General features: G+C 42.4%; 2 protein-coding genes across 2 annotated transcripts in view; one reads left to right on the plus strand and one right to left on the minus strand.

Annotated features, from left to right (window-relative positions):
* The window catches only part of LOC141015901 (putative uncharacterized protein MYH16), a 54,791-nt gene extending 48,083 nt beyond the window's left edge, over positions 1–6,708 (plus strand). Inside the window, exons 11-23 of the mRNA XM_073490126.1 lie at positions 134–281; positions 428–604; positions 690–822; positions 907–1,123; positions 1,424–1,560; positions 1,717–1,820; positions 2,892–3,084; positions 3,167–3,370; positions 3,448–3,573; positions 3,681–3,851; positions 4,343–4,543; positions 4,637–4,783; positions 6,556–6,708. Of these exons, the coding sequence (XP_073346227.1) occupies positions 134–281; positions 428–604; positions 690–822; positions 907–1,123; positions 1,424–1,560; positions 1,717–1,820; positions 2,892–3,084; positions 3,167–3,370; positions 3,448–3,573; positions 3,681–3,851; positions 4,343–4,543; positions 4,637–4,783; positions 6,556–6,708 (2,111 nt within the window). The remainder of the gene's footprint in view (positions 1–133; positions 282–427; positions 605–689; positions 823–906; positions 1,124–1,423; positions 1,561–1,716; positions 1,821–2,891; positions 3,085–3,166; positions 3,371–3,447; positions 3,574–3,680; positions 3,852–4,342; positions 4,544–4,636; positions 4,784–6,555) is intronic.
* Positions 6,709–7,810: 1,102 nt separating this feature from the next.
* The window catches only part of gas7b (growth arrest-specific 7b), a 77,039-nt gene continuing 60,647 nt past the window's right edge, over positions 7,811–24,202 (minus strand). The window contains exons 10-14 of the mRNA XM_073488981.1: positions 19,894–20,022; positions 19,125–19,248; positions 12,395–12,474; positions 11,616–11,714; positions 7,811–9,914 (exon numbers count right to left, since the gene is read on the minus strand). Of these exons, the coding sequence (XP_073345082.1) occupies positions 9,801–9,914; positions 11,616–11,714; positions 12,395–12,474; positions 19,125–19,248; positions 19,894–20,022 (546 nt within the window). The 3' untranslated portion in view covers positions 7,811–9,800. The remainder of the gene's footprint in view (positions 9,915–11,615; positions 11,715–12,394; positions 12,475–19,124; positions 19,249–19,893; positions 20,023–24,202) is intronic.

Below are 24,202 nucleotides of genomic sequence, written 5' to 3' on the forward strand. Positions count from 1 at the left end.
TAGATGGCAAACAAAAAGTCACGTTTCATGCTTGGTTTTTGTGTATCGCTACAGAAGCTAACACATGCATGGAGCTTGACGCCCACTGTATACTACAGCGTGTAGTAATAGGTGTTCTTGTTTGTCCTGCCAGCTGATAATGCCGACGTGAGTCGACAGATGGAGGAGGCAGAGAGCAGAGCGAGCCAGCTGAGCCGCTCCAAGACTCTGCTCCAATCACAGCTGGAAGAACTGAAGAAACAACTGGACGAGGAGGTCAAGGTCAGTACGTGTGTGTGTGTGTGTATGTGTGTGTAAAATCCAATATCCATTATGAAAATAAATGAATAAGAAATCTCTTGCATATAATGTGCCTGCTCTCCTACTCAAAGTCCCATACTGACGTGTGTCTCTGGTGCGGCTGCCAGTGTAAGCAGGCAGTCAGCAGCAGTCTGAGCTCAGCGCGGCAGGAGTGCGAGGTGCTGAAGGAGCAGCTGGAGGAGGAGCAGGAGAGCAAGCAGGAGCTGCAGCGTCTCGTCTCCAAACTCAACAGCGAGGTGACGCACTGGAGGAGCAAGCACGAGTCTGACACCATCCAGCACACCGACGAGCTGGAGGACACCAAGTGCGTTGTGTTGATCCTGGCGGTCCACAGTCACATTTGACACTTTGAATGTTTCTCAGTGGTCCAACTAACGTGTGTGTCACAGGAAGAAGTTGGCAACCAGGCTGCAGGAGGCTGAGGAGGCTGTGGAGGCCACCCAAGCTAAATGTTCTTCACTGGAGAAAACCAAACAGAGGCTGCAGGGAGAGGTGGAGGAGCTCTGCATGGACCTGGAGAAGGTAGAGCAGCAGACATGTTGTGTGAGTGCTGCAGTGCTGTGAACTTCTTTATTATTATCTTTGAACGTACGTCCCCTGTCCCAGGCCAGCAGCTGCGGTCAGGCTCTGGATAAGAAGCAGCGGATCCTGGAGAAGCAGCTTGGAGACTGGAAGCAGAAGTGTGAGGAACTGGTGGCCGAGGTGGAGGGCTGCCAGAAGGAGAGCAGGCAACACGCCGGAGAGCTCTTCAAAGTCAAGACGGCCCATGAAGAGTCTCTGGAGCAGCTGGAGGCCCTCCGCAGGGAGAACAAGGTCTACCAGGGTATGAGGAGACGCTGAGGAGGGGAGGGCTCCAGACTAACTTCTTACACTGGTTGCACTGGTTCGCCTAACTTTTTCATTTAGGTGCCCCCAATAATAAAAATGATATTGCAATAATTGTTGACAGATATTACTATATCAATATGATTCACAATTGGAGGGGATGATCATTTATTCAGAGCAACTCTCTTTCTCACTGAAAATCATCCAAGTCCTGATGATGTAACATTTGCTGGGGTCTGTACAATAGAGAACGAGACTCTACAGGGTTTAATTAAACCGGCTACTCTTTGTCTCACAGAGGAGATAGCAGACCTCACAGACCAGCTCTCAGATGGAGGGAAAAGTGTCCACGAGCTCCAGAAGGCAAAGAAGAAGATCGAGATGGAGAAGGAAGAGTTACAGGCCTCACTGGAAGAGTCTGAGGCAGCTCTGGAGGTATGTCAGCTTCAGCTAGTCTGTCTGTCAGCTGTGATAGTCAGAGCGTACTGTGTTGTTACAGTATGTGTTACATGCTAACTCCTAATAAACCAAATGTCATTTCATTTAATATACTTTCCCCTTTGTCTTCCTACCTCCCTCCCTCTCTCCCAGGCTGAGGAGACCAAGGTGCTGAGGCTGCAGCTGGAGTTGTCTCAGGCTAAAGGAGACCTGGAGCGCAGACTTCAGGAGAAGGAGGAAGAGACAGAAGCCACAAGGTACCTCAGCCTCCTCCCAATCCATCATCTTCCTCCTCGCTCAGAAATACAGACCAGTAACAGTTTTAGGTCTGATTCAGACTTACCTTACTGCATAGCTGCTCATATGACAATTAAAATGTCATTCTGACAAGACAGAGGTCAGTTCATCTGCCCTGAGCTGCTAAAAACCGGGATGTAATTTAATACTGCGGCTTTATTCAAAGTCAAAGTCCAGTCATGTTTTTATCGACTGCTCTCTTTAAGAGTTCATTTTAACTGTCTATTAATCACATCTAAGGCCTTGAATGGTCTGCCGTCAGACTATATAACTAAACTTGTAACTAGTTGTTGTCTGAAAAATGAAGGATTATCAAGCTTTTGCTGTTTCGGCTCCGAAAACAACCTTCCACGTTCTTACTTCAAATTAGATGAAAAAATTGATGCCACTCATATTGTTCTTGCTATACTGAATATAAATCCAAAGCCAGCAGCTATCTTAGCTTAGCGTAACGATAGAAGCAGGGTGGAGCCTGGTGAGAGAATCCACCTTCTAACATCTCTAAAGCTCACTCATTAATATGTTATAACTTGTTGGTTGGCTTTACAGGGGGATTGTAAAGGACTGCACACATTAAACAGATGAGAGCTCAGATGTTAGTTAGCTTTGGCTTGAGCTTTAGATGTGCTGTTACAAAGTGTTTGTCACAAAGCTGTCTCCTTCTGTTCTTGCAGAATTTCCTAACAATGAAAACATTTTATTTTTTAAAACTTTCCTCTCTAATCTCTGGTATGATTATTTACACCCTGTCATTTTCTTACTTTTCTAATTCTGGAAAGCATTTTGTTTGTCCTCCTTGAAAGGGCTTTATAAACTATTTATGTAATTACCAGCAGCACTAATGCTCCGTAATTCTCTAACTTTCACTCTGTCCTTTATCTCCTTTTATTCCTCCCACAAAGTCACGGTGCATTATCTTTACAGGTAAGGCCTGTCTCATTTAACCCTGCTTTACTGTCCCTGCAGCCACACATGCACACTCCCTCTTTGTTTTCCTTGCTTGTCAATCCCTCCCTCTCCTCCTCTGTCAGAAAAAGCCACCAGAGGGCGCTGGAGTCCCTGCAGGCCAGTCTGGACGCGGAGGTGAGAGGCAAAGCAGATGGACTGAAGCTGAAGAAGAAGCTAGAGGCTGACATCAACGAGCTGGAGCTGCAGGTGGACCTGCTGACCAAGAACAATGCCGAGCTCAGCAAGAACAGCAAGAAGATGCAGCAACAGATTAAGGTATGTATTTTTTTTTTTTAATTAGTCAGTTTTTCACAATTAGGCTCTTTCTTTCTCACAGAGTTACTGTTCCCTGTCCCAGGAGCTGCAGGCTCAGCTGGAGGAGGAGGTACGGAGTCATGATGAGTGCAGGGAGGAGCAGGCAGCCATGGAGCGACGCTGCGCCCTGCTGGTCGGTGAGGGGGAGGAGACTCGTGCTGCCCTGGAGAACGCAGAGAGGGCCCGTAAGGCCCTGGAGACTGAGCTCCAGGAGGCCAACGAGAAATACAGCGACCTCAACAACCAGGTGATGAATAGTGTCTCTTTGCTTTGAGACATCAGCTACCAAAACTGAGACTGATGACCCTCTCTCTCTGCCTTCAGTTCCAGTCGGCTCTGAGTGGGCGCAGGAAGCTGGAGGTGGATCTCCAGACTCTGCAGCAGGAGCACGAGGAGCTGCAAGGAGAGCTGAGGAAATCCACAGACAAGACCAAGAAGGCCAGCTGTGAGGTGAAAGCCTACTTGTGTTCACTGAGATATTATAGCAGCAGACATGTAACACACGTTCAGGTATTTGAAAAAAACATTGTTTTCAATAGATGTTGTAATTGTTTCAGCTGGCGCGGGTCGGGGAGGAGCTGCGTCTGGAGCAGGAGCACACCCTCCACCTGGAGAGGGTGAAGAAAGGTCTGGAGGCTCAGATCAAAGACATGAGCGGCAGGCTGGACGAGGCCGAGCAGATGGCTCTGAAGGGCGGCAAGAAGATCATCCAGAAGTTAGAGGGAAAGGTACCCAGTCACAGACAGTTGCTTTAGTTCAGAGCAGGACATTCTGACATCTCCTGACCTGACTGCCCTGAAACCTGCTGTGAATATTCGTCATGTTATTGACCCTCTGAACCCTGATTAGTAATGAAAACCAGTTTATCTGTGAGTGTCCACTGGGTCAGCTGGAACACTCCCCTTCTGCCTGGTTTGTGGTGTGTCAGTCATTCAGTCATTTTATGGAAGTTTGATAAAACATCAATTTAATGGAGATTATAATATCGACTGTAATAATACAGACATTAACACCAGATTGTGGCCACACTAGACACACTGATGTTAATGAGAGAGCCACCTTACAGCTCTCATGTTCTATTTTAGTATATTACCAAGCAAACATTACCAAATATATGAGTAACTGATCAAATCTACAAATCTACAACCCCTCATACACACATTCATTAACTCTTGCTGAACAAGCAGAGGTAAAGTCACTGCTGTGTGTCTGTGCTCAGGTGAAGGAGGTGGAGCTGGAGTTGGACTCGGAGCAGAAGAGGCACGCTGAGACGGTGAAGACACTGCGGAAGAACGAGCGTCGGCTGAAGGAGCTGCTGTTTCAGTCGGAGGAGGACCAGAAGAACCAGCAGAGGATGCAGGAGCTGGTGGAGAGGCTGCAGAACAAGATGAAGGCCTACAAGAGACAAGTGGAAGAGGCTGTACGTCACCTCGCCCTCTCACCGACACACAGCACGTATCACTTGATCAACTTATTGTCTGTTTTGATCACACACACACTGTCGTTACTGCAGGAGGAACAAGCCAACATGAACTTGGCGAAGTACAGGAAGACCGTCCACGAGCTGGATGACGCTGAGGAGCGAGCTGACATAGCTGAGTCAGCACTCACCAAGATCAGGACCAAGAACAGAGGCAGCTTCGGCAAAGGATACTCCTCTGTAAGTAACTGCTGACTGCCGTCAACCAGACCATCAGCTGGTGACTGGAAATCAGATGTCATCTGCAGATTGATGCGACAGATATGGTCTGGTTGTTTTTTGTCCTTATTCAGTCAGAACTGAACGCTAGTCCTTCAGGAGTTCCAGCAGTTCAGTTCATTAGTTAAGTTACTAAATCAAACGTGATTATTGTTCTGTAATTGTAGGAAATCATCCTGCATTGTTCCTCATTCAGTTTTCAAAGTCTGTTTGCTACTTATAGCTGGACAAATGTCAGCACTGTAGCTGCATATATTTCAGTTTATATTTTTAGTTCTTAGGGAAGTTAAGCATACGTTGAAAGTAAACTGGCACATTTTAAATGAGATTACAGCCTGGTGTTAGATTTGAATGAGTTCAACATGGATTTCCTGATGAGCAGACTCAAGTAGAGTCAGTTATTCATGTGCATCTGAGACACATCGTTGTATGTGCTAAAAAAAGAGTTACCTTGGCGATCCTCTGACTCACTGACATGTTTGTTTTCAGCGAAATGTCATAAAATCTGCACAATATGTCAACATTCATGTCAGGATGAATTCTAATGGTGATGTCTTAACTTTTCCTGCAGCACCATCATGAGGTCAAAATGTGTATTTGATGTATGATACTTGTGTTTATGAGCAAATAGGCCACCCTCAGCTGTAGGCTACTGCGAGTGTAGTGCCAATTAGCAAATGTTAGCATCCTAACATGCTAAACTAAGATGGTGAACATGGTAAACATCATAACTCCTGATAATCAACATGTTAGCATTGTGCTTTGGCATGTTAGCATTTAGCTGTGTCTCAGTACAGGCTCACACAGCCGTTAGCATCATGGTAAACACTTCTCACTTCTCGTAGCTTATTGTCACATTTCTTTGCATTCTTTTTTGCTGTAGCATATTTTACTTCATGTGAGGTTAGACTTAGCGGGGCTCTGTGGGACTTCTGTGTTGTGCTAAGTTTCTGCTAGCAGGCTTCATTTCTAAACTAACACCAGCTACTGTTGCTCTCTGTTAGCGGAGCGGGGAACGTGCATAGTCACATTCTTTGGACTGTTGCAGAAAATACCACCCAAAATTGTGTGATACATTTTTACACAGAATGAAGACTTTGACTTTTTCCCTCATTAGTTACATTAAAGGGCTTTATGAAGTGATCATTTTACTATGAACAGCAGAATGATTACAGCAAGAAAAACCTGCTTCCATGTTCATATGTACACCTGATTATTGTTTTAAGATGGACTTGAAAAAAATGTGTCATATCCTTTAAATGAACTGAATTCAATTGGTTCTCAACAAAGCATAAAAAGAGTTTTAGCAGCAGGTGATTGTGGATTGTATGCAGTCTGTGTTGTGATATCTTATTGTTTAATAATTTAGTTTCTTCATTGACTTGCTATCTTAAATATTGTTTTTTCATTTTTAATCAAGAATCAACTGAAATTATATGTTGATGAAGGTTCTGAGTCATCCAAGTCATGGTAATTCTAAGTGCTGTATCGTAGGCAGATGGACTTGTTTCGGTTCACATCTTCAAGAAACTGAAACAAGTCCAGTTGTTGATACAGCACTTAGAACTGAAATTATAATTTTTGATAATTATCATGAAAATGCTCTGTACCTCGGCAGAGTTTTGATAGAATGACAGAAAGAAAACAGAACTTTATACGGCTCCAGATGTACCGTTTTCTTTCTCTTGTGGTTGCTCTGAATAATGACTCAGAGGTTCGTCTGTCTCCACCAGGGTTACAGCACTCCATACCGCAGTCTGGTCCGGTCCCCCAGCTCTGTGGGCTCAGAGGGCCGAGGGGAGAAGATCCTCACTGACGACAACGAGTCCGTCAGCTCCCTCATCCCAGCGTACCTCGACTCCCTCCAGAAGCTCATGATCGACTAGAAACACGTCTGTGACGGCTCTGACTCGCTCAAGGTGCAACATCATTCAGTGAAAGTGATGCAGGATGAAGATTGAAACATCAGAGAGGCCGAAACACATTCAGGTTGTGTTGACTGAACATTCCCATTGGATTTTTCTACAATGTACTCATCCCTTCCTCTCTTTGTAGTCTGTAAGATCACAGCTTTAATAACACACTCCAGCTTTAATCCAACACACTTTGTATCCACTTCATAAAGTAATATTTGAATGTACAAACAGATTACTTATCTAAAACTGGACTGTAAGTGCTCTAAAATCCTACGTAGGTAACACTTCATTACAATCAGCAGTTAGAAGTCATTTATAAGTCAGTTTCAGTCATTTTGGTACTTTTGTATTGGCAGTTTAACAACATAGAGAAGCTACATTAGCAGTTAACACTTGCTAAATAAAGTAAAACCTCATGTGTGCACTAGCTAAATGTTTACAGCTGCTACAGACCGGAGGGTAGTGGCAACGTAGCTAATAAGGAGCACCATATCCTTCGACCATCATATGGCCGGCTTCCACTGAAACTGACTTGTAGCCTGTTGCTTCGTCACTGGCAGTCTGAACACACCATTACATGAACACAGTCTGCGGTGAGAGACGCTATCATGTGTCAAACCGGGTCATACAGGTGAAGCTCGCAGATTTGAGAGTGCATCAACAAATTACATATAAATTACAGAACAAAATCATTTACATATACATACATGATTTGCATATGACCATTTCTTCATTAGCTAATGGCTTATAAATGACTTATAACCACTCATTATAATAAAGTGTTACCAAGTTAGACAACATGCCGTCAACACGTGGGTTGTTTTAGGTCAGTAATGACACGTCATGTATTTTATCTAAAGTGTATCTCTGTCTGAACTTTTAACCACATCTTTATTATTGCTGCCTGAACCTGTCACAGGGATTGGCCAGTGCATTTTATTGCTGAATGTGTTTTTTTTGTTTTTAGGAAATAAAAGACTTTTTTCATTTATTATACTGCATGTTGTCCTCGGCCTTTTTTCATTTCATGTCACACAGAAATCACACACAAACCACAGAGGAGCCGTTTATGAGATAAGATACACATTTTCATTTTATTAATGAAAAATGTCAACCTTTAGCTGTTAATGTACAAAAGCATCTACATCCTCTTTTCTCAATAGTCAAGTAATACTAAGCAGTAATACTGATCAGGACATGGTGGTGAAAGAGCATTTTGTACAACAGTTAACCTCTGCAGGCAGCAGCACCGACACTGGATCCAAAACAGCTGAATACTTAGAGGGCTGCTATCTCTACTGCATATAAAACACTTTGTATGTTTCATATATTATCAGTACCAAATTTATGTATACCATGTCTTTGTGTAAGATTCTACTATTTACTGAACTATACATCCTTTCACTCCGCTGCCTCCTTTCATTGCAAATCACACATCCCATATATTTACACCAGGCTGCCCTCGAACACACCACACTCCCAACTTCAGAAATAAAATGTGTAACAAGTAAGCTCTCTCCAGAATCATTTTCATAGGAACAGCAACTTACAGTATATTCATAAAAAATCATTTGGGTATAAAGTGCAATTGGATGATTTTTAAGTCTTATTATGAATGAAGTAAAACACAGGTGGGAATGAATCTGAGTGTTCTGGAGCTTTAGATTTCAGATTGTTTTCAGAGACATTAAGAAGATTTGTGATTTTGGTCCTCAGTGTTTGACAGTCTGCTAACCCCGACCCCGAACACTGAATGATGATCACTGAGAATCAGAGCTACGGCTGTGAGGAATGAAGTCAACACAGTGTTTATCTGGTTTAGTGTGAGCTGCACACGTTTGCATGTTACTACATACCATTTGCTTTACTACCTTCAGTAGTAACCTAGAGTCAATTCCAAAGACAAGGGGCATATCATCAGCTAATAATAATTATGAAGTGATTTTACAGGTTACATAAAAAAACTGTTCCACATCCACTCCATCAGAGATAATGGTGCTAATATACCAGAGTTTGGAGTAACATTAGCGCTCCTGTCCTGCTCTTTGTATTTTTTGAGAAAGTTTACGCTCGAGAAAATGAAGCCAAACTTGTTGGATAGTGTTACGATTGTGTGCTGAATGTGAAGTACGCTGTACGACATCTTTTCTGCACATACTGTAAGGAAAAACACTTTATTTCAATGTGTTCTACGGTGATCATCGGTCTGTTAACATCATGAATGTTGTCATTGTGCATATTTGAGACTCTTTTACAGGAAACTCTTAAAAAGCCAGCCGGGGGCAGAGTTTTAGCATTAGCTTAGACTCGCTCATTACAGCCGAGAAAGTCTAAAACAACAGTTGTGATTAAAGTCAACACAGTTCAGATATCAGAAGCTGATTTTTTTGTTAACTGCGACAGGTGTAGCAACAGTAACAAAAGGGGTGGGGCTAAGCAAACAGTCAATACCTGCACATGGTGGATATTAGTATTAAAATAGTTTAGTCTTATTCTGGTACACAGTAATACAACACTCTAAGGTCAGACTGCATCTTGCTCAGCAGCACCTGTTAAATCATGTTTGCAGGTCTGAAGTCACGTCAAGTGAATCAGAGAATCACCTCACAGAGCTGAAGCACACACAGCTGCAGCACTACACTGCTGCATGACATAAAGCTAGTCAACATTTACACGTGTTCAATGTTCATCGTTGGTGCTTCCGGATCATTCCTCTCACAATTCACACTCATAGTTCCAATTTTCCTGTGTCATCTCAGCTGACACCAGCGTGCATAACAGAAAACTACAACCTGTTGCTACCTGACATCTTCATTCATCGCTTTGGGTTCTCACTAAACTCCCCGAACACTGCCCTCATCCTCAGCAGGTTGCTGAGGGGATGTGAAGAGCCAGCGAGCGCTGACTGATCGTCCCTCAGTCTGTTAGGAGTCACAAGTGGATCAGTGGGGGGAGTGAAGATCCCAGCAGATTTCAGTCAGGCCTCAGGCTGCAGCCTCTGGTTCAGTGTGAGCTCGGGGGGTAAAAGAGTGCGTATGCAGAGCCGTCAGACAGCACTGAGGTCAGATCTCTATGTCCACGGGCCTGATCTCTCCAGTCTTATTCTCGCGCACCCACAGCTCTCTGTCTTTGCCCGGGTCCACACACTGCAGCAGCTTGTCCACCGGCTCCATCGTCTGGACAAAGAAAGAACAGCCGTCAGTCAAAGTATCACAATAAACACTCCCATGTGTTTGGTTTGCCTTGACTCAGGTGATGCATCATGTTTCCATCGCTCAGAGGGCTGGTAAGTGGCTCCCTCGGCTGGTAGAGCAGGAGAAATGATCGAAACCGATTCAGCTCAAGTTTTATCCTCCCATGAGGGAAATTTGGTTGCTTTTAATATACAACATAGCTAATTGTGCATTCAAAAAACATCTATTAAAAAGTGCATAACAATAAAAAAGTCAGTCAAGGTGCAAAGGTACTCTCAGGCAGGTGTAAGACACTATCACTACAAATACAATGTAGCTTAAGTGGTAATAATCGAGTCTATGGTGTCAAAGTTGACTTCAGCATTTGCATTTCATATACATATGGTATATAGCTTTTTAATGTCACCTCTAACTTCTCATTTATTTTTAAATTTAATTCTTGAAGTAAATAAATGTACTTAAAGCAGAGACGTCACAATGGGCTTCACAGAGGCAATGACGTATAAACATACATGCAGACATACAACACAATAAAAGCAGATTTTTTTTTTTTATTATTTGAGAAACTCAAGTCTGAACAAAACGGTTCTTGAGCTGCTTTTCACAGGTGTTCCCAGGTCTGAAGTCAAACCGGAGAGGGTTCCAACATTTAGGAGCCGCAACCTCAAAAGCACGGCCTCCTTTTATTTGGCTTTCAGCCGAGATCAAGGAACTACCACCAAACCTGACTGGAGGACCTTAAAGACCTCATGGTGACACAGGGCTGCAGTAGATCTGTGATGTAGGCAGGTGCCTGACCATGCAAAGCTCTTCTGTTCATCACAGGAACTTTGAATTGGATTCAGTATTTGATGGGGAGAGCGATCAGAATCAGTGTCATGTGAGACCTTTTGGACCACTGGTAAACGACCCAGGGAAGATTTATTGAGGCAGATGAAAAGCAGGTAACAGTAACCAACACTGGGTGATACAAACGCATGAATTAGCATTTCCATCTCTGCTTGACACAGTGAGCCTGAGCTCTGCAATATCTCAGCTGGCAAAAACAAGAGTGACTCAGCATAGTATTCACACACGTTCACGTTTAGAAATGTCTGAGGTTTTAATGAGACGTATAGCTGAATATTATCTATGTAGCAGTGATCAATAATACCTTTTAAGTCCCTAATTAATTGCCTAAAGGAAACAATATACAAAGCAAAAAGAATAGGACCGAGCACTGAACCTTGGGGCTCACAGCAATAGAGAGTTTCAGACGAGGAGGCGAAGCTGCTGAAGCTTCTGAGCTGCTGTGATTTATGAGTTTGCCCTCAAGGATCAATAAAGTCTTCAAACTCTTCAAACATCAGACATCAAACATTTTAATACGGCCAGTGACGATGAGACAACATGCACAATAGCAGCACCTTGACTCTGTTTGACCTGAATGGAACAGAATCTTAACTAGTATCACTGGTAACAACTGTGTTTAGCCAACTGTTTTATGTCAGAATGGCTGCTGTGAAAAAAGTCTATCACTGTCGGCTCTACGTGGTGGTGAAGGATCAGGTGACATGAGCTGTGTTCGAATGAAAGATAAACGTGTCGGTTATCAGTCGTTCAAACGTGATTTTCTGTAAAAGTGACAGCTCTACCCTTTATCACTCGACAGAGAGTAGCTGTCAGAGTTGAAGCTGTACTTACACTTTGGTTGAACATGTCTGTCTCATGCCGAAGGGTGGTGTACTGACACAGATGCTGTCTGATCATCTCCACCCGCTCCACCTCCAGCCGCTCCAACTCCTGTGGATGAGAGCAGTTGAATCATAGAGAAATCTTCCATCTGTCTACGCCGGAGCAGAAACAACAGTCTACAGCACTAACAGGACTGAGAAATGATTCAACAAGAATCATCACAGCAGACGATAGACAGGAAATGAAGCATGCACTTTTAAGTGTTTGAGATAAATGTAAAATCTCAGTCAGTCCTCATGCTTTGCTTTTGCTTATGTGCTTAGAATAAATATTTGACACCGAAAAATATCATGATGTCAGCCCAAAATCTTATAAGAGAGGAGTTTTCCATTTCTTTTGCACATACACAAATCTGAAGCTTTTGTTTTACAGAACTGAAAAACAATGGTTACCTGTGGGCTTAGAGTGACTGAACATATATATTGTAGGTGGTTATATATAAGAGCAAATGGGCACAGAAATAACCATCAAAAATAGATAATAATAATTATAATAGATATATAATAATTCATATGTATGTGTGAAATATAAAAGTTTCCTCACCTTATTTATTTTCAATAATTGTGTTCTTTCTAGCCTTTTATTGCATTTGGTCAGGCATGTGTATTATTTGGCACTTCTCAGACAGTAAAAGTGTTACATTGGCTCAATGTTCAGAACAGAGTTTAAATCAGCAAAACTCTTATAAACACAAATGCTGCACGTCTAAGTTTGGACTGATTTCTTACCAGACTTGTGGTGACCATCTCCTCAAACCACTTGGACTGAGACTGGTTATAAAGGTCGACACAGCGCATCAGATCGTCTCCTGTTACAATGAATACAAAACGAAGACTTTTTAAATGAAATACATGCACACACAGCACCACAACAGACTGCAAAAATGTCTCTGCTGACTTTGTTTCACATTTTCTCCAGCAGGTGGTGCTGGTGCCCAACTATTCACTCTCAGCGGAGGCGTCGCTGCAACACACATGTTCAGTGTTTGTTCCACTTCTCTCAGCAGATGCGATTATCCCAAACAGTGCAGATGATCTGGACTGATAGTGAATTTCATTATGATAACATAAGCCATGATAAAAGGAAAGATCTAATCTGTCCTTTCATTAATGTTACAGTCTGTATCCTGCCGCCAACAAAAACACACACTAATCATCCTGGAGATTCAATCAGAGAGGAAATGATGCTGATCACTCTGTGGATCATCTTCTCCACTAAATGTCTGCTGACACACCTGCTGCTTCATATAGTTCACATTAATGTTGTGTTCTGCTTTTAGATGAAGGCGCCCGTCAGAGGGCTCCAACAGATCCACAGAAATGCTACTGTGGATCTGAAGTTTCACTGTTTCCTGCCACCTGCAGGACCGAAAGTCCTGTTTAAAGGTTTAATATATGAGAGTTTGAACACTGATATAGTAAACTCTTTGCATTGTGAAGCTGGTGGAGTAAGTTACACTCCCTCTGTGTGTGTTGTAATTGAACCTTTTCTGTTCTGGTAGAGGGCCGGATGCAGATGCATGTTAAAGCATGTGAGCTAACCGCTACAAGCTGCAAAACCTGGAGCTGGCTTTTCTGCTCATCGATGTGCAAGTAAATCCATGTGAACATAACGTCACATGTCTGTTTTCATAAGTGACCAGCGAGAGTATTCATGACAGTTAACTGGCTGTGACTGATATCATGAATTTGTTCTGCAAACGTTGCAATCGCTACATGTGGCTGAATGTTGCATAGCACGTTCAGTGGCAAAGGAGCACTCCTGTGGCCTACGTCTGGCCTCTTAATGATCCCACACAATTTTATTCTGCAATATTAATAGGGCTGGTGTTGTAGCTCCAGTACGTGTGTCTGCAGGTGGAAAAACAGGTGACCAATCAGAGCTTTATGGGTAGGATTAAAAAAGGGAATCGTCATCTTCTTATGTATCTATCTCGCTAACCAGCTAGATACATTCGTGTAGAAGAGCAACAGACAAACAGCCGCGTATAAAGGTAAGATGCATCAGATGGAAGCAGCTGTACAGGATGACGTAAGTCAACTCCTAAATCAGCAGATTTCTTTAACCATAACAGAAAACATTAAACTAATTACAGCTGCCATGTCAACTAAAAATGATGTTTGACAGAAACATTGAGTTTGATGTTTTCACTGTAAAATACCAGCATCTAGTTTTCTACATTTAATTTGATCTTAAACATGTCTTTGGAGACTTGAGGGGCAACAGAATTAAGCTTTTACAATATTTACATATTTCACTTTTGGCCATTTGACAAATGTAAGTTCAACATTCATGCTCCTTTTAGTTCTGTGCTGGTTTCCACCAACTCTTGGAAAAACTAATCCTGCTCTTCAGCTGCTAAATGCTCCACTATGTTCACCAGCTAGTCCCTAACTGTGTCTGTCTGTGCAGGTAGTGTACTGTGGGTTTTCAGAGCTTTTTGCTGAAAACAGCAGCCACCTGCAACTGACAACAACGCCACTAGAGTGTTAGGAATGCCATTTTCTTTACACTGTAGGCAATAATGAGCAAAAATAATGTGCTAAAAGAGGCTAAAATGCTCCGGAGAGCTGAGAGGAACTGCAGTACTGGGTGATAATTCTATGTGGGTTTATCTCTACGAGCAACACCTTTCATGTTACACATAGTTATTAGATATATTGTTGATATTAAAATATTGATAACAGCAGCTTAAAGTAGGTTTCAGGTTGGAAAAAAACATCTCAGAATATACATTCATTTTTCACCTGCTTGTATGTACGTAATAGTTCTGTATGTCTATCTTTATCTTCCTGTACATTGTTGTTGGTACTGTGAAACCAGAGATCCTTGTATGTGTGCACACAGTTGGCCAATAAAGCTGATTCTGATTAAAGGCACAGATCCATTCAGATGAAATTTCATGTGGATTGAGTGTGTCTGGCACATCAAAAAGTTTAGTGTTGCTGTCGCAGCACAGTTTACAGTTAACAGTCATCCAGGTAAGCTCAGAATGTGATTCCTGAACAGAAAGTCGAGACAAATCAGAAGAAATTGCAAAAAGAGCTGCTGTCTGTGCCAAAGATAAGCCCATCGCATCAGCCCTCCTACACTTAAACACATGTGAAGAAAGCTCTTCTCTTAGAATAAAAAACAAAAGTAATGAGCTCCACAATGAGGGTGATCACAGCCTCAAGTAGCTGAAATAAAAACTTTAGGAAATCCCTGCTATATGGAGACATAAATGAGCAAAAGCCTTGCGTAATCCAATGCAGCGAGAGCTTGAAGCGATAATGAGTCTTTGTTATGAGCAGACAGATGCCGTGCTTTACTTGTTTTGGCATCAGTCACCTCTCTGCTTCCCTCACACTGTAGTCATCATCACTGGCAGCCAGACGCCATGAGCACCGTCAACAACTGCTGCTGTTTTTCTCCCTGGTTGTATAAGCAGCACGGAGGAGGGCTGACTGTGTGTGTGTGTGTGTGTGTGTGCGTGTGTGAAGAGAGCCAGTTTGGATGGAGGATTCGTACTTGTGTGTGACAGCATGTGGTCGTGCCGGGTTGAGTCATGACATCACACTCAGACGGAGAGCCGGCATCTGTTTACTCTTAGCCAGTCACTTTCTTCAGGTCACACACCTATTAAAGGTTTTACAAAGCAAGCCGGCTGCTGCTAATGCTACTCCTCCAGCCCGCCCCTCGCTCCTCTCACACCCCTCTTCAGACTGTTTTCACAGCTGACCCAATACGTACAGATCCTGCACTGCAAGTGACACAATGATAAGTGTGTAATGAAGTCTGACGATCAGAGTGGACTGTCATTCCTTACTCATGTTCAGTAGCAACTGATGAAGCTGTGGTTGTGGCTTTAAGTTTGACATGTCAATCAAAGGTGGACAGCAATGCTGAAGTCTTGATTGAGGTTTGTGTGAATGTACACTGAAAACTTAAAACGAGTACGTAACTACAGCATGTCACAAGCTGATGGAGGGCGGACAGATAGGTTGTTCTCAAGCTTAACATTCTCTCATAGATTCACAACCCAATAACTACCAATAATGATTTGATCCACACACAAACATAAGAAAAGGGTCAATTATACAAAAAAAAATACATATATATGTTCCTCTGAGAGCCTCGCTGCTTGTTCCAGGGGATGAGTCTAATTACTGGTGTCTGAAACTACTCACTTACAGTCGATGAGCTCTATGAATGATGATGTATTGGGGGACAAACTTGGTGTTGTATTTCCCGTCTTTGTCGGACAGGATTTTGGGTGAGAGTTTTCCGCCGTTATCAACATACATCGCATACAGCCATTTGTTTGGTGTCAGTCTTTAAAGATATAACATGTAACATTTGCATATCAAAATGTCTAAAAATGACTTGACGGTTGTTACATATTTTGTTGTTGAACTCACATGATCCCAAACGTGTCCAACAATGTTCAAACCAGAAAAATCTGTCATTTTATTGAATTTAACATGTGCATTCATTTGGACACGCTTCGCTATAACTTCTGGCGAAAACATCAGATGATCATTCGAACGTGAAGAAAACTTAAGTTACCTCGACTCTGAACATTTCTGCCTCGGCCACGTCAGATAGATTTTCATCAGTTATACTGTTTTTTGTTTGTTTGTTTAATTTTTAACAATTATGACACAACTACCATGATCCCATATCATCAAACTACATCTTTTCATGGTTCTGACTGGATCCTACCCTGCCAGTCTGCTCTGATGTTAGAGGAGCGGTACCAAGTATAGCAACATCACTGCTGGACTTAAATAATGTCAGGAGTTATAAAGTGATTGTTTCAAGCTTGCTATAAAGAAAAGAAACATAATACATTGAAACATCAGAGAGTTCTTATAAGCCTCAGTTTGTGTGTATTCCCCATCACACTCTACCCCTCCACTGTCCTGGGGCAGGGTACCCTGATTCAAGTGGTGAAGTCTGCTCGCTGCATTTATCCCATCGTCATGCAGACATGGGGATAACATGAAAACTTTCCCGACTGGGAATTGAGCCCAGGACCTTCTTGCTGTGAGGCGACAGTGCTAACCACTAAGCCACAGTGCCCCAACTCAGAGAATAACAACCCTCACATTTATCTGAATTCACTCAAGAGGTTTTTCAAACAAAACATTTTTCAATATGATCAAAGATCTTGAAGTATTTTCACCAGTTTTTCACACTCTGTAATCTCTTCAATAGATTTAATGCCTTTGTGGGATGGATATTTTTGCAGTCAGATTATTAATGTGCATGTATGTGTGAGTATCTCCCCTAAGGACTAAAGAGTGAGTCCACGTCCACGCCTCTGCCAGTCTGCTGTGAACACAGACTAGTCGAGCAGAGAATGTTTCTGGCCTCACGTCTTCCCTCCTCTTCCATCCCGGTCTTAAAAGAAATCTCTCAGTCTGGCTCGAAGTGCTGATAAAGCTCATGACTCATGTGAAAAGACAAACACAGCATCTGGGTTCACAGCCGATCTCCAGTGACCGTTCCAATGAAGGGCTAAAGCAACACTGGAGGAGGATACAGGATTCTGTCCAGTAAGTTAACCATTTACTCAACCGAGCGAGCTCTGCTGGTGGTGGAGTCTGATTTGCAGCTGGACTGAGCACAAACACTGCTCATCATCCTCAGATGATCCCTGATAACATCGACTCCTACATCTGGTGCAGAGGGACTTTTATAGGTTGAGTGATGAACTCCAGATCCACATATCTGCTGCACAGAGTACCACTGTGGTCCAAACAGTATTATCTGCCTATTTTATTAAGAAGTTCAGCTTAACATTAGTAGATCTGCAAACTGATTTAGAGGCCATCAACGGTCTGTCTAACTCTCTGATCAAAAGCAACATGTCTCGACTCGTCTGATTAGGCTGCTATGCAATTCCTGCTCCCCAGAGGATCATTCACAATGACTTGTAGTGGACGCCTGACCTCTGGTGTAGAGCCACCAGAATCAAATCAAAACACTTTGCTGTAAGGCGTGGTGTGGATATTCATGGCCCCCTGAGGATACATCCTAATGTTTTCTGTAAGAAAAGGCTTTTACTGAAAACTTCTTGTGATGTATCCTTTCATTCACTCAATCATAGCTCAGTGAACTGTTATCAAGTACTGCATCAGACACACAAAATATCTAATAATCTAACACAGAATCCCATGAATTTATCTTCGGCAGAGGATGAACCATTTTGGTTTTAATGACCCATCACCCTCGAGACAAACTTTACATTTTCAGCTATTGCGGGGTTTAATGAACACTGCGGCCTGTAAGGGGCCACTCGCAGGTCTTTAAGCAAAGCTGATCCGCACATCTTTATGGATCCCACTGCATTTCTTTCTAAGACCCACCCCGACTTCCCTACTCTGTTTCTGATTGGCTACTATGATATTCTTACCCCCTTACCCCAACTCTAACCGATCTCACTGCTCATGCCTAAACAGAACCAACCCAACCAAGGAAGGCAACTAATCAAAGGTAGAGTAGTGTGCATGGTGCAACAAAACTAAAAGGATCCATTATAATGCTTCATCAACACATTCTCACAGGATAGACAGTGCTAAGAGTTTGATGATCTAGTGACTATTTGCAGAGCAAGTTGGTGAACTGCTTTATCTGCTGAGCCAACAGCCTTCAAACCAGCCAGCTGGGAACATGCTCGGTGAGTCACTCACAATCATAATCAGAGCTGGTCTCGAATGAGGTATTTTGCTAATTATCAGGGAGGAAACTTGGTATCTTCATTGCTAAAGGGACAATAAGTCAGACAGTTCACACAGTGTTAAAAGATGTATTTGTACAACTGAGTCCTGTCTCATAACTTTGGAAAGAATAAGTCTCTTTACGGAACAATTTTTACTTTTGGACTCTGGCTCTCAGTTCTCTGACTGTTCAGTCAGAGGACAACACTGTCAAAACAGTTTGTGATTGATCACCAGTGTCAGAGTTTCCCAAAGTTGAACGAGATGCAAAAAATATGTGCAGATTTACTTCACCTCAAGTTTCTCCTTTTAAACGGTGGTTTGAATGAGCCTTTAAACTTCTAGTCTTGTTCATTTAGTGGCTGAAATATTAAATTGCTTCACTTGTTTACACGCTGTCACCTATCATGAACTCAATTAGATTCTGAGTTGCCCTGTACAGAAGACAGTGAACGTAAAGTGAAGTGTTTTAAGTGTTTTTTGTTTCCCTCTGTAGAAAAGTCAGAGGAAAAATTTGAAAACTGGATTTTTTGGACCATTCATAGAAAAAATACAAATGACAAGAACTTAAAATAATCACAAAACAGTTCGAATCTATTCGTATCAGACACTTTTGGTCACACTCTGTTTTACAGCCACAGACATGTGAGCGCCTGCTGGGCGGTGTTCCCTCCTCTCTTAAACAACAAACACCTGAGTGAGACTGCAACCCCACAGTGACCCTGCAGTTTGACCTTTGACCCCTGGCTCTGACCTGCTTGAGTGGATTTCCTGCGGGCTTTCTTGATGTCTTCTTCAATCTTGTTGCTGAGTTTGATCTCCAGCTGCTGAGTCTTCAGCTCCAGCTCTTTCTGTCTGTCTGCCAGAGCTTTGCGGGCCTGCCGGAGATAAGGGACAGAGCATCTCAGACTCAGACCTCACAGCTGTACATGCAGAGAAGCTTTTATACTGAAGCAACCTCTTATGATTCTATTTTTAGTAAATGATCTGCTTTCCATCAAGAAAACGTTTTCTGAAACAAATGTGTAACGTTCCGGAAACGAACATCATTCTAATCAAAGTTTGCAGCTATTATAATGTTACAGTCTGCCACCCTTCATCACAGTGATAATGCAGTCTGCTACACACAGTGTTCATCCATCATCCAGTGTCAAAGCTGTCTCATACATGACCAGCATCTTACTTCCTGTCCTGCTTTAAATGCTCAATTGTCCATCTGATGAGTACATCAGAGAGAAACTGTTTTGTCCCCTCTCTGAGGGAACGCTGCTCAAATGACAGATGATGTGAGAAAGATTTGCAGTTGCCTTCAGGCTTCAGGCGACTGCTTTTCATTGTACATGTACAAAAAGCAGGAAGACATTCCAGGGACGGGAAACAGCCGTCTGCTTATGGCAGAGATGTGGAATTTTAATCACCAGCGAGATGATTCCTGAAACTCTGCTGCTGCCAAGTAGAGGGACAGAACTGTGTTGCATAGAGCTGCTGCGCTCGTTCTACTATCTGTATGTGTTTGTCTGTACCTTCTCCACGGATGCATAGCGACCAACCAGCTGCTTCCGCAGGTCGGCGATGTGATGGTCGAACCGCTTCATGTCCTTCTTGAAGTTCTCTCTGAAGGTCAGGAAAGGCTTCTCCACTTCACTCTGCAGCTGCTCAGGCAAAACACAATCAACAAGTCAATACTGACCAGAAGATGACAATGTCACAGCTCAAGACCTCTCCAATGTAATAAAACTTTGTGTCTCCTAGAGTGAGATGTGTCACAACCAATGTTCCTCCCAAAAACTTCATGTAATAAGGTTTAACAATGTCCGGGCGGCTGTTATGTTGAGTGAAGTGAAATGTAACTGATATGAAATAGGTCGTACAAAAGTGTTTTTTACATCCGTAGAAGCTAATGTTTGTGCAACTTTGGCAATATCACCTCATGCAACATGCTAACCTTTAAAGGTAAAGTTATGTTGGCAATAATAAGTTTAGCATTAAGTTGGACATGTTGCTAACGACTGCTAACATTAGCTACTGTAAATTCAGTGACAAATACAATCTCACAAACAAGCCAATCTTTAACGGCACGTTACTTAATTTTAATTAGTATTGAAAAGGTTAGCATTAAGTTGGATCCTATTCATGCTACAATGCTAAGCAGTATGAGCACCGCCGTCAACTGTGGCAAAGGTCTGCATCTGGTTAGTGTGTGCATTTGTTCTGAGAAGTGAGTGAGAGAAAGACTCAACATCACTTTTTAACTCAGCTGTTTGTAGGATGCATGGTGATGAGGCCATGTGTCTGTCTGTGTCCATGTAAGATTAATAATGTATTATGACAAAGGTGAAACAACTAAAACTCTCCACTATAAAAAGGTTTAAATTGTATGACTTATCTTTTATCTATATTTCTATCTTAAGTCGGAAACCAACCTGGTGACAGGTTTGTTTGCACTTCACCAACTTTAGTGGTGAAAAGCATTAAGTTGAAACCTCGTCATGCTAAATGCTAACATTCATTACAAACATTTTTATAACTGAAGATGAAGCCTACCGTGTTTTTACTGCTGGTGATTGCATTCATGCTTCAAATACCATAAAAGTGTTATCAAACTCGTGTTTGTCACAGAGATTATTTTCTGCAATAATCCAAAATCCATCTAAAAATCCCACAGGCCTATTGTGGAGGGAACCAGGGCGATGCTAACTTCAGGGTTAGCCTACAAAAATACATCATCCCTGCTGACTGCCAACTTTTTGAAATGCTCCGGTCCTGGGAGTGAATTTCCTGTTCATTCACTCTATTAAAGAGGTTATATTCTGCTTTTTGGGATTCTGCCTCTCCTTTATTGTGTTATGAAGCATTGTTGTGCATGTAAAAGGTCTGCGAAGTGAAAAAGCCCAAAGTCTGCGCCAAAGGGAGTTTCTCTCTCCCACAGGAAACACTGCGCCTGGTTTGAAGTCGAGCCCGTAACGTATGTGCATCACTATGTAACAGGCGTTATATAAATATATATTTATATATATTTCTTATAAAATATATACATTCCAGTCAGTCAGCAGACATACAGTTGCTACTGCTATAGCAGTGTTATTTTAGATCACACTACCTTGCTCTGCATGACCCGCCCTATTCTGCCTCTGATTGGCTACATCCCGCTCGTTAAGTAAGGCACATGTGCAACTCTCACCAAAGACTGAACAGAGGCGAGATGTCTCACTCTGTAGCTAAAACGGAGTGTTCAAGACACAGTGTGGAAAGTGAGGCTGCAGCAATGCACTATATGAGAAAAATAATGTGTTTTTTTGAAAATTAAAGAATGTAAACCTGTTCTACTAGGACCCTCAAATAAGTATGTACAAGTAAGTATGAACCTGAAGACTAGCATAATATGACCTCTTTAAAGTATCAAAAGATCCTTAGATAAAATCCTTATACAAAGACTTTTAAGATGGGATATAAATGAGATTTTCACTTCCAGAACCTCACTGTTGAGCTCTCTGCTTGTCCCATTGGCCCGCCGGCCTTGTGTCCTCAGGGTTGAGGTCTGCATTTGGACTTTCTTTCTAAATATTGACCAAAGATTTGCATTTTGAGGCTAAAACATTGTTAGTATGAGCTTGCTCAGCTGAAAGGCTCACATTGATGCTGAAATAAAGAAGACCAGAGCTGTATTCAGCCACAGTGTCACATGAGGACAGCCAGTTTACAACAGGACGAATATAGAATAGAATGTCTCAGAAAAGTCATTTCAACTCAATTTTATTGTATTTCCTCAAATCAGGCTGTGGTAGGATAGAAACAGGAAAGATTAGGTACAGCATACAGCTGCATTTCAATTTGGTGTCACTCAGTGATGATGCATTGTGTTCACTGGCTGAAAACATGCACAACTTTTGATTACTTTCAGATTCCTGATAACTGAAAAGAATCTGTCTGTCAGGCAGCTTTAAGTGTTGAACTACAATATGAATCCAGATGCAGATACAGTCACTCTTCATGCATATAAAGTGGAGTTGGAGTAAAATGATTTCTGTCACCAGCAGCAAGTCACAAAGACAATTATACTATGCAAGTTTCAGCAATGATAAAGCTATCAATCAAAAAAGGGAAATCACTTTAATCCCCCTTTATCCATCTGATTTAATTATCCAAAAACCATAATTAGCTCCACGCCCTGCAGTTTCTTTCTACATGATGTCATCATCCTCTCACACTGAGCGAGCTCAGACCAGAAACGGTTTGATTTTTGGAGCCAATCAGAACATCAGAACTCTTTTTCTGATTTTAAATGACACGCAGTATGAAAACATACTGCTCTGACAATGTGACAAGATAATACTGTTTTTAAAAAGAGTAGCGAGCCCTTCATTGGTTATTTGATGCTAATAAGTGATGTGTTGTTGTGGCCCAGCTGTCAGTGATGAATGAGATCTGCAGCTCCCCCCTGCACTCACATTGGGAACCATCGTTCAAAGTTCATTTCGACTCAAATCCTTCCTTCTCCTACAGAACCTGGAACTGTGCCGCACATCTGTGCATCTCTGGAGGATAACATCACCTCCTCCATTTCCTCCATCAGTCCAGCTGTAATCCTGGTCTTCATCTTTCAGCCTCCCTCTCTTTACTCTCAAGACAAACCCATCCAGCTCTTCACAACCCTAGAATTAAGAGCAGCTCCCCTCCAAGATAGTGGTGAAGGAGGTAACTTGTAGCAAAGTTCTTTGACTGAGACGGAGCCTTCAGTCTTCCTCATTCAGAGGCAGTCACGACTAGAGTGGTGTGAAAAGATGGCGGGTGATAAATGTTGATTCAAAGCCTCAGTGTCATATGTGTGTGCCTCAGCCCACAGAGTCATCAGGAAGCCCTTCACTGTATGTAATTACATCTGAAGGCAGGCTGTCTGTCTCGTGAGTCATGTGCTGTAGGCTGCAGAGCTCAAACTCAACATGGAATCACATACTGTACAACCAGAGGGGGCTGGAAACCTCCACACCATATATATTATATATAAGAAGAGCTGATACTGACCTTACTGACTAGATCCACCAGTCCTGATGTGACCCAATCCACATTAAAGGAACAGTTCACCCAAAACTGAAAATTCAGTCATTATCCTCCCTCCCCGATGTTATTTACACCCTCAACACACTGCAGAGCTCGTGCACCCATTTCAGACAGGCTGCTTTTAGTTTAGCAGCTACAGTTAAGATTTTGGGTGTGTATAACATCTTTTCAAATCAAATTAGGAACCTCGGGGCTTCTGGAGACTTGGACTACACCGGACGAGCTGTATGGAGACATTTGATGTTTTTTTAAGTCTCCAGCTTGTTCAGTTGTTTTAGGAGAATGCTGCAATGCTGTTTTATTGTGAAGCTCCAGAAATGATTTGTGTTTATTGTTAGTGCTACAATCATCCCTGGCTTCATGTTACCTGATGTCTCCAATAGGCCCCACACACTGAGGTTTAAGGATTTTCTATATAATATGCAAAGTGGCTCAAGGGATGAGGCTGTGTGGGTGGATTGTTTCAATTTTTGTGGTAACACTTCTGTGTCATTCAAAACAAGCTCTGGACAACGTTTTATGTCTCCAGTTCATGAACATACAGACACAAGAAGACAAGGATAAGGGTCTGGAGGGAAATCACAGAGAGGACTGGAGTTCTTGGTGGCGCTGAGATCAGTCAGAGTCTGAACCGCAACACAAACACAGCACAAGCACCCTCCACGTGATGTGGTTGGTGTGTTCATTGTTATCTACTTACAGATATGCATGAACATTAGGTACGGGCATCAAGCAGGTAGCAGCTAATTAGAGGTGGAGAGAAGTGTGATGAAT

This window comes from Pagrus major, chromosome 20, assembly GCF_040436345.1.
Source record: "Pagrus major chromosome 20, Pma_NU_1.0".
Taxonomy (NCBI): Eukaryota; Metazoa; Chordata; class Actinopteri; order Spariformes; family Sparidae; genus Pagrus; species Pagrus major.